Raw genomic sequence first — 11,034 nt, 5'->3', positions numbered from 1 at the left:
ATAAATGATTTAATTATATCAAACACAACTCAGTTTAGTGGAAATTGTTGACATAACTGGATTAAGTAAATCCAACGAATTATTTTTTTGAGTGTATGTTGTAACTGTTTTCCTGTCTAAAGAAATTTTACACAGACAGGAAGCAGCTGATTACAGGTGTCTCTCAACTGTACGTGATAGCAGCTGGAAATTCCAGGTAAAGTACACTCTGTTCCACTTTCTGATTAGTGCATGACCCTCACACACACCCAGTCCACCCAGTTCACTCAGTTTCCCTTAGTGTCAGCAGTTATTAATCAGTCATGCATCAGACTTAGCTGTATTATATCACTTTATTATATAACTTTATTACTATATGTAATCAGATCTAGTTATATAAATATTAATAAGTCTCATCTAAATTTTAACAATACAAATAAATAAAGACTGCAGTTAATCAGATCGCCCTGTTATCTTTACAAAATTCTGTACAGTTCAGTGTTTTTATTAATTGGGTTCATCACTGTCCTCTCCACCAATCAGAATTAAACTTTTCAGCAGGGAAACCTCGCCCTTCATCCCAAATTCATAATTTCTTCTCAGATTTCATTTCCTTTCGGGATTCCTCACTTTGTTTCGCTGTTCTGTCTGGAAAACCCACTTCCTTTAATAAACCAACAAGAAATATTCCCACTCCCTAATCTTACCCACTTCCTTTCATTTCCCTTAGTTACCATGTTATTCTGTCTCTTATAAAACAATAAATACATGTAACACTTTTGAAACTTTGCAGGTTATTGTAAACATTGTACCCTAAAAACTTCCATGTTTTATGTGTTTTACTTTTTTTGACATAATAGAAAATCACTAGTATCTCTCTTTGTTCATTGCCTTGTATTGGAAGTTGCAAGTCAATCCTCCTGTAAAGTTGATGTTTTGGAGATACAAGGCTTTTGACATGTTCCAGCTCAGTATTTGTGCATTACTTTACAATTTGATGTTGTGTAGAATCAGCTGATGGAGTTTTTGCGTGTGGAGTATGATTCATCGAGGAGTTCTGTAGCTGAAAGTCTAAAGCCCCGGTTCTTCTGGTGATCCCGAAAAGGGTAGAACTCTCTGGTTAGGCGGCTGATGAAGCAGGGCATTTCTTTTTTGCCCTGCAGATTTCCGCCCCTGGCACTGAAGTGGTGGGCAATGTGGTAACTGATACGGGTCAGCAGGCATGTCACCTCCAGGTCTGTCCCTCCATCATTCAGCAGCTTACAGAATGTCTGCAGGAATATGGATCCCGCCCAGTTCATGAAGGCTGCGTAACCTGAACATATGAACACAAAAGGCACTTTTAGAACATTAAGACACTCCAGGACCATGCTTTAAGAAGCACCGCTTCAGAATCACTGCATCAGAAGAAGAGGGGATATTCTGGTCAGAAGAAGAGAGAATACTTGGCTGTCTGGGTAAAACTAACTCAGTCTATGATATCTGTGATCAGGGTGTATGTAATGTGGTTAAGTCACCTGGAGCTGTAGCATGCATGACCACAGTGTTGATTGGGACAGAGGAATACTCTGACAATCCTTCATCCTCACAGCCTACAGAATCAGCCTCAACCTCAACGCCATCATCCAGCAGGTGTCCTCGACATGCCTGTAAACACACACACACACACACACACTGACAGTTAATAAAAACTCCTATAAAAACATTCAGTCATTGCTCTCCTGCTCTGAGAAAATAGCTGGTTTTACATTTATGCCATTTAGCTGATGCTCTTATCCAAAGCAACTTATTAGGTGATAACATAAAAATCTGCCTTTAGGTGTAGTTGATTTTGTATAGGATATAGACTAACCTGAATGAGGAAGAGTTTGTTTTTTCCCGCCATGTTTGGTCCACTGAAGTAGCTGTAGATTTTAGAGAGCTGGACCGGGCGCCCGTCTGCTCCGAACACTACACCCTCTTCCCCATGACTGGAGATAACTCCTATAAAACAGCCATCCGTCACCTGTTTGCTTTCTGCAGGAGGGAAACAAACACTCATTATTGTGGAGTGGACTGATAGAAGCCCTGTGCTCAGCGGACGTTTATTCCACAGCAGTGTGATGAGTCTCATAAACACACATCTGGAGATGTTCTGCAGTTCCAGGACATTCCTGCTGCTCATAGTTTCAGTGAGCATTACCCAACAGCTTCTCTAATCACATTAATCACTATAATCACTTTAATCACATCTGACTGAACAGCCTGAAACTCTGTGCTGTCACTCTGTTTTACATCAGCTTTGTTCAAATATGCAGTCTGATTAACACACACCCTGGCCACTTTATCAGAAACACCCTACTCATTACTGGTCAGTTCCTGATTTATGTGTGTTTGATATTATTGAGCTGGTTGTTTTTATGCACATCAGTGAGGGCGTTTGTGTGATGTGTGTGTGTGTATGTGTAGTGTGTGTGTTTGTGTGACAGATTAATATGCCGCTGTTAATAACAGGGTTGTAAAGCTGCTCCTTAGACCAACATGAACTTCACCTCCTATAAATCAGGTGATGGTAAAGTTACTCAACTCTGAGCTAAAGATTCCTCTACTCGGTTTGAGTCTGTATGTCACGGTTCTGATATCACTACTGAGCTGTTATAAATTTGTTTATCTCAAACCTCCACTCTGAATCAGTTCATCTCAAACCCCCACTCTGAATCAGTTCATCTCAAACTCTCACTCAGAATCAGTTCATCTCAACCCCCCACACTGAATCAGTTTATCTCAAATCCCCACTCTGAATCAGTTTATCTCAAATCCCCACTCTGAATTAGTTCATCTCAAACCCCAAATCTGAATGAGTTAACCCCCCGCCCGTCTATTAACGAAATACCCTAATGGGGGCTTCATAGGTGTGTCAGCTTTAAGCATCCTGTAACACTAGTAACATCTCTTTCCATTAAGAAGTAATTCCAGCTATGGGATGCTCCCCTGTAGTAATAGCTGTTTTATATAAGCTGGACATTACACCTGTAAAGTTATACAGCTGGAGATCTGGAAAAGATAAACGAGGAAAGGCTGGGCAACTGGATCCCCAGTTGTATCACTTCGCTATTCTATCTAGATACTGCTTACAATGATAAGTTTCTTTGATTTTATCAAATTTAAAACCTCTATAATTATAATCAAGAGGAAGATGGATGACCACAAGTCAAGCTTTTTCCACCAGGAGTGGCATTAAGTTATCAAAAGCAGTGTGTAAGACTGGTGAAGGAGAACATGCCAAGACGCAAGAAAACTGTGATTAAAAAACAGGGTTATTCCACCAAATACTGATTTCTGAATTATTAAAACTTTATGAATATAAACTTGTTTTCTTTGCATTATTTGAGGTCTGAAAGCTCTGTATCTTTTTTGTTATTTCAGCCATTTCTCGTTTTCTGTAAATGAATGCTCTTATGCTCTTGACAATATTTTGCTTTTGAATTGGGAAGAAATGTTGCCGGTAGTTTATAAAATAAAACAACAATGTTAATTTTACTCAAATATATACCTATACATAGCACAATCAGAGAAACTGATTCAGAAACTGAAAAGAGAAGTGGTCTCTTAGTTTTTTTCAGACCTGTATATATACATCTGTCTGTCTGTCTGTGTGTGTATGGTACCTGTGTGGAAGGCTGTGTAGATGTCCTGGGCGTCGGGGTCGGTGAGGATGCGGGTGCGGTACCCGCGGGTGTGCAGGGCACGGTGCAGTATGCGGGTGTCACGCTCGGCTCCGGGACGGGCGCTCAGCTGAACCCCGGGGTAAAAACTCGACACCGACACGATCAGTGCACGATTGCAGCCTGCCATCATCAGTCTCTAATCAGTAATTTATGATAGTCAAATGCAGAGCAGTCAGAGCCCAGAGCGAGAGCCGCCTGTCTACATGTGTGTCTGCAGGTGTGTGTCAAGTGCACGGTTTTATTGGTTTAAGGTATGTGAGTCACAGAGACATCCGGCTGTGATTTCAGCCAACCCAGTCCTGACCCTGTGACTTCAGTATATTACACTAAACACTCTGACCTGTTTAATAGTAAAAATATATATTTTAATATTTACATTACAAATTTCTTAACGTACATTTTATTCAACATGAATATGTAAAAAAATATATAGCTCTTAAAAAGGTAGACCAATTCAGTTTCTGAATTATTTATTTGATGGTGCTATTTATATGTATATGTTTGAGTAAAATAAACATTGTTGTTTTATTCTATGAACTACGGACAACATTTCTCCTAAATTCCAAATAAAAATATTGTCATTTAGAGCATAAAAATATGTAGAGCTTTTAAACCTTAAATAAAACAAAAACAATACAGTTTATATTCATTTTTTTTTTTTTTAGTTTTAAGAGTTCAGAAATCAATATTTGGTCGAATAACCCTGGTTTTTAATCACAGTCTCCATGCGTCTTGAAATGTTCTTCTGCACCAGTCTTACACACTGCTTTTGGATAACTTTATGCCAAAAATTCAAGCAGTTTAGCTTGGTTTGATGGCTTGTGATCATTCAACCTCCTTTTGATTATATTCCAGAGGTTTTCAGTTCGGTAAATCTCAAACACCCATTCTGAATTTTGAGAGGTGTGTAGTTGGGTAGACCTGTCTTGTGGCGGCGCTTTGTTAGCGGGAGGGTCCGGGAGGGTCCAGCAGGGGGCGCTCCACTCCGCGCTAATGTTTTAGGTGGCTGCTGACGTCACCGAACTCGTGGAGGTTGTTGCTGGGTGGGTTTTTATTTCTCAGCGTTTCAATTTTTATTAAACCATTATAAAATAATATATATGTATATAATACTGATTTAGAATATTAATACTGATAATTAGTGATTGATTACTGTAGTACAGGAGAAAGCACTTGGCGCTGGTTTACTAAAGTCTGTGTTAGTCTGTGTGTTTGAGTTAGCTTTAGCACCGAGGCTAACAGTTTAACTATCAGATTTATAATAATATAATATAATAAATATATAGATACATATAATAATATATTAAAAGTATATTAAAGTTTTATATTAACTATTAGTATTAAACCTAATAAGTTACTGAAGTCTAAATCACATTATGTGGTGCACCTTAAATACAGCCGTAGATCTGTTCTGTCCACCTGAAGGAACAGCTGCAGTATTTAAGGTGGACCGGATAATTCAGCGCTGAACTGTTTTATTTATTTGAGTTTGTCTATTATTGTTAAGATCTGCTGCTGGTTTGTGAATATGCCTGCCAAAAACAAGATTCCGATCGGGTAAGGATGAGTTGTGTTTATTTTAGCAGGTTAGTGGTCATTTCCACTAAATGCGGATTAATTAATGTCTGTTTACACTGTAGGTGGAGGCTTTATACTGCAGTGGGGAAGAGAATTTATGGAACTCGCTTCATCGCTTTTAAAGTCCCATTAAAAAGGGTACGTCCACAGATATCGGAATTGGTCAGTTTTCGACCATAAATACAGTTTATTAGTATGTGTAGAAACGTAAAACATTCATATTTGAGTTTTTGGTAAGTTATACATATTTATGTCACAGTGGTCTATACGGTTTTCAAATATGGAAATATAACGAGTGGATATAATTAAAATTACCGGTTGGATGATTTCTGTTGAAACAGGTGTCTGTAAATGTGATGATTGGTGCAGCAGTAAATACATACAATGGAATAATGTTGGTGTTCACCCAGGCCTGAGAGATTTTAACATTGGATTAAACAGTGCAGAAAACACACCACCACTAATTTACAAATATGCAGAGAATTTGGACTCAGTACAGTGGCATGTAAACAGATCAAAAGATTTTCCAACTGAGGGAAAGTGTTTGCTAATTATTGGAGAATAGACAAATACAGGTACAAAATACGAATGCAGGATACAGGATTTGTAACCATAACTCCAAACTCTACTGATTAACAAGCCCTCCCCCAGTATTACTTCTGTGGACTTTTACCTTTCCTTTTTTTTCCTCCTGTGTTTAACTGTATAGTTAAACTATATTAAAGTTTATAATTTTACAACTCTCTCTTAGGCCATGTTGAAGCAGCTTGATCAGTCGGAAAGGTTCGGGCCGGCTGATCTGAAAGAGATCATGGAGCAGGAAGGTCAGGAGCTCGGACTCGTCATCGACCTCACCTTTACCGACCGCTACTACAAACCACAGGTGAGCTCCACCTGAGACCCTCACTTTACTACTCTGCCCCCAGGTTTGTGTTGTCTTCTCTTTTACTCGAACAGCAGTGCAGGACTGTTTTAGCTCTATTTATTACAGCGTGTAACGTTTGTGTGTGTAACGTTTGTTTGTGTGTAACGTGTGTGTGTGTGTGTGTGTGTGTGTATACAGGACCTGCCAGAATCGTGTCAGTATTTGAAGCTCTACACCGTGGGACATGATGTGCCAACTGACAAAATCATCCTGAGCTTTAAGAGAGCGGTGCATCGGTTCCTGCAGGAGAACCAGGATAACGGTAAGAAACACAACAGAACCCAGGAGAACCCAGAACTCGTCGTATCCATTAATGTGGCCACTCAGGCTTAGCCTGTATAGTTTTGGGAAGAATTCCAAAGGTATCTCAGTAATCTGAGATTTGAAACAGCAGGAAGTTCAGTTTCTCAGATAACCATATCTCTTACCCCGACTCTAACTCTTTGTCTAACCCCGAATTTAACTCGACATCAGTTACAGTGAAGATCAATCACCATTACAGCAAAGGTCAATAAACCGGTTTCCTTTACAGATAAACTGATCGGCGTTCACTGCACTCATGGACTAAACCGCACCGGTTACCTCGTCTGCAGGTGAGTGTGTGTCTGTATAAGTGTGTGTGTCTGTCTGTGTGTGGTTATGGTGAATTATGGTTATGTTGTAATGATATATTGTATTGATTAGGTATCTAATCGATGTGGACGGTTTTGAACCTGCTGAAGCCATTGACAGTGAGTAAACCTTACTTGCCCTGATTACTTTCTCTCCTTCCCTCCTATTTTCTATTCCTCTTCTCTCTCTGTCACTCTCTTTCTGCCTATCTATTTCTTTCTTTTTTATTGAAGATTATATACTGTTTGTGTGTGTTGCAGTGTTTAATGCATCGAGGGGTCACCGTATAGAGAGGGAGAATTACCTGGATGATCTGAAATCAGGACCAATCCGCAGGTACACTCACTCTCTCACATACAGTCTCACTCTCACACATGCACACACTCTTACACTCTCTTACTCTCGCAATCTTTTCTCTCAATCTCACACACACTCACTGACTCTCTCATATTCTTTCTCACACTCTGTTACTCACACTTTCTCTCACTCTCACTCACTCTCTTTCACTCACTCTCACTCACTCATTTAGACCCCTCTAGCACATGCCTGGCATAAGGCATGATGCCAACAGCTTAATTTTTTACTCCAGAGAGTGGTCCTATTCTATTGGCACTCTTCTCCACTACAGGGATTAGACAACTCGTGTTCGCATTTGCATATCTGTGTTAGCTATGGCTGCAGATTATCTGAATGTACAATAGTATTGTCTCTGCTGGAGAAACATTGGGGTAAGAAAAGTTTGGACTGTGTAACAGGATGGAGATGATGTGTAGAATTTTGCTCAGAGTCTCTGTGTGATGTAGGGTTGTGTAAAGGTGTGTGAAGGTTCTGATTATGTTCTGCAGTAATGAAGGGATGGAGACACCGGACCGGGAACCCATTCAGTGCGGGGAACAGCAGGAATCTTTATCTGAACCACACAGACCCAGCCCCCAGAACACGCGCCCCCGCTTCAGCTGGAGAGCACCACACCAATACGGTCAAGTAATGTAGGTCTTCTTTAATCTTCTAACTGTGTAATAATAATAATAAATATAGCCGCAAGCGGCAATCATCGGGTTCAAGCACCAACTTGCACAATGGTGCCTACTGGAGCATTGAATGGTGATGTGTAAGAAGGTCTAATATGATTGGAGATGCCCTGTCACATTTAGAAATTATCAAGTTTTTCACCTGTTATTAATGTTGAGCAGAGGCCTTTCAACCTGATCAGTGCTTAAATTCACATGTAAATCTAGTGAACTTTGTAGGATATTCATTAAGTGAGTTAGAACTAGTCAAAAGGTGTCTACATGTTATTGGTATTGATCAGGTGGCTTCAACCAGAATGTTCACAAAGTGGTATTCAGATTGACCTTTGAACCTTTGCAGAACAAGCTGAAATGTTTGACCAAACAAGTTTAAATTAACACAAAGGAGTGAATGTTCTGATATGACATGTAATTACGAAGTTATTATAAATCTAGTTCTGAATTAAATGGCGCTTCATCAAGCACCAACTAGCACAATGGTGCCTACTAGAGCATAGGATGGTGATGTGTAAGAAGGTCTAACACAATTGGAGACATTCTGTCACATTTAAAATGATCAAAAGTCTTTCACCTGTTATTAATGTTGAGAAGAGGCACAAAGGAGTGAATGTTCTGATATGACATGTAATGTCAAGTTATTCTTAATCTAGTTCTGTATTAAATGGCGCTTCATCAGAGTGATATTGTACAGAGGTCTTTAACATTGTGAGATTACAGCAAATACTGCAGAGTTACAGCAATTTAGGTTAGAAATTCCAAGGACGCACAGATTGCTTGATGCCTGGAGAGTATTGTATGTGAAATTTTCACAAATGTTTTTAATGAACATTTACCTAGAGACTCTACAGTGTGCAGCAAGACTGAAATGGAGGTGATAGGCCAAATATCCAGAGAGTAGTTTCAATATAGCTATTTTCAAACTTAGCAATTCAAAATTAGCAATTATGAATGAACAAAGCACTTTTTAAACATAGTTGTATTGAGAAATTTGTCAGAGCCACTGTACTAAATATGGCAAAAACAATTAGATGTCAAAATAGTACAGCATGATTGACATATACTCGTTTTTTTGGAACAGCGCCCCCCAGTGGGCGGATTGTTTCAGCACTTTGCAGGTCACTACAGTGTCTCCACCTGAACATAACTGCCAAATATCATCTAGATTGGGCAACATTCAGCCTGCCAAAATGTCTGCTGAATGCTGATTGGCTGATGGTGTTCAGCCATGTTGATTGATTAAGTTGCCCTTTGAACATCCTTTAGAGGCTGTATGATAGATTCTGCATGCAAAGTTTCAACTTGCTAGGTTGCACGGTTGCTGAGAAACAGTGCTCCAAATTTACCTCTTGAAGTGAATGGGGCATATATCCGGAAGGACTAATTTGCATATGGCGGCCATATTGTTTACATATTTCAACTTTTTCTTAATGAATATTGAAGCGCATGCTCTCACGAGTGTTTTGATACCAAACATGCCAGGATTGGTCAAAATTCCTAGGACTAGTTTGCAAAAGTAGGTTTTGCATATTATGCAAATTAGCACAAAATCTATATAGACGGAAGTGCATGGTCCAAATTGGAAAGTTGTTGGTATTGACCCAAGGAATCCATCAAAAAAAGAATTTTGAATGTAGGTCTTATGGTTTTTGAGTTATTGAGAAAATTGTGAAAAATGAATTTCCTTGTTTATAGCGCCACCACTTGACCAATCGGTGCCATTTTTGTTGTCCACCGAGATGCACTGATCCTACATCTACCTACCAAGTTTCATTTCTCTATGACTTACGGTTTAGGCTGCACAACTGTTTTTACAGGAGAAAAAGAATAATAATAATAATAATAATAAGAAGAAGAAAAATCTTAGCAAAAACAATAGGGTTCTACGCACCTTCGGTGCTTGAACCCTAATAATAATGGGGTGGAGTAGCAGAAACGGGAGGGTGGTTGTCAGTATTATTATTAAATCCTTTTTCAGGTGGGAACTGAAGCTCTAATTGTCCGGCGTTTCTCTCATTCAGGCCATTTCAGCCGGGGGCTGTGAACCACCATCTGAGGTTTCCCCCGATGGGACCCCCTCCTGGACCACTGGGACCTCCGCCTGGTCTCCCGGGACCTCCGCCTGGTCTCCCGGGACCTCCGCCTGGACTCCCGGGACCCCCGCCTGGACTCCTGGGACCCCCACCTGGACTCCCAGGACCCCATGGACTATTGGGACCTCCTGGCCTGTTGCCTGTCCCTCAGGGTCCGGAGCCCCGCAGGCCGGTGGAACACAGCTCTCGACGCGGCCATCACTCCGCCGTCCGCCCTTACCCTGCCTTTCTCACGCAGTACTCATGGGGGGGTGAAGAACCGGAGGAGCATCAGGATTTGCACGGGAAGTTTCGATCAGGGAAATGGCTTCACCACCAGGCGAGATGAAGCATTTATACTTTGACCTGTAGCAAGAGCTGGTCGTGGTCAGCACTTTTACACTGCAGCTCTCTCGATCAGGGAGAGGGAGTACAGGTAATCACAGGTGCGCTTAGTCCTGCAGTTAGACCCGGGCTTTGTTTTATTCATTGTTTTATCTCTTTAACGAATCCGAGGAGAATTTCCACACTACTACATTAAAACAGACAGAACTCTTAGGATCTCTAAGTATCTGAGTGTTGCGGTTCTCCAAGTGGGACAGTGTTATTTATTTGGGTCGGACCGGGACTGCTGCAGGATTGGACAGTGACTGACCTGCTGACTGTGGGTTTTGGGTTGGTGTTCTCCTGCATTTTATTTATGTTTAGGATCTGTCCCTGTCCGCTCAGGGGTACTGTTGCGGTTCTGTTTCTAAAATGATTTTTTTAGTGTTTTTTCATAATGCACAAATAAAGGTTTGCAGATCCTCGGGCTTAATGGTTTTACTCAGGGTGGGGCATGGTGGGATATGGAAAACTGTCTCAGTAAAAAGTAAATAAATCAAATTAAAAAAACTGTCTCGGTATCAGAACATTGATACAGACTTTTTAAATAAATAAAAAATAAATAGATAAAAGGAATTTGAGGGGAATCTGGTACACTCTTTCTAGAAACCAATCAGTGTGAAGCATAAGAAGACTCTGTCTATGTAGGTTGTAATGACAGGATGTAGTAAAGTCACTAAACTGCAGTGTAAAACTGAAACTCCATCTTTCGAGTGCAGGTTTGCCCAGATTCACAGATTCTCATCAGA

The 11,034-nt window shown here is 40.4% G+C and overlaps 2 protein-coding genes across 2 annotated transcripts; one reads left to right on the top strand and one right to left on the bottom strand.

Moving 5' to 3' along the window:
* Positions 1-318: 318 nt before the first annotated feature.
* Positions 319-3,924, bottom strand: LOC103034500 (caspase-3). Its single transcript, XM_007254990.4, has 4 exons — positions 3,627-3,924; positions 1,832-1,995; positions 1,497-1,626; positions 319-1,294 (listed from the first exon to the last, which is right to left on the bottom strand). Exons 1-4 carry the CDS (start codon positions 3,814-3,816, stop codon positions 990-992), a joined length of 789 nt encoding a protein of 262 aa, XP_007255052.3. The 5' UTR covers positions 3,817-3,924; the 3' UTR covers positions 319-989.
* Positions 3,925-4,653: 729 nt separating this feature from the next.
* Positions 4,654-10,712, top strand: dusp11 (dual specificity phosphatase 11 (RNA/RNP complex 1-interacting)). The gene is made up of 10 exons (XM_007254992.4): positions 4,654-4,729; positions 5,194-5,243; positions 5,327-5,402; positions 6,016-6,147; positions 6,328-6,451; positions 6,722-6,782; positions 6,874-6,920; positions 7,062-7,137; positions 7,647-7,790; positions 9,851-10,712. The coding sequence occupies exons 2-10, from the start codon at positions 5,215-5,217 to the stop codon at positions 10,248-10,250; spliced, it is 1,089 nt and encodes a 362-aa protein (XP_007255054.3). The 5' UTR covers positions 4,654-4,729; positions 5,194-5,214; the 3' UTR covers positions 10,251-10,712.
* Positions 10,713-11,034: the final 322 nt, after the last annotated feature.

Source organism: Astyanax mexicanus, chromosome 20, assembly GCF_023375975.1.
Source record: "Astyanax mexicanus isolate ESR-SI-001 chromosome 20, AstMex3_surface, whole genome shotgun sequence".
Lineage (NCBI taxonomy): Eukaryota > Metazoa > Chordata > Actinopteri > Characiformes > Acestrorhamphidae > Astyanax > Astyanax mexicanus.
Note: the sequence above shows the minus strand (reverse complement) of the source record. Positions and strands in the feature narration are given on the sequence as shown.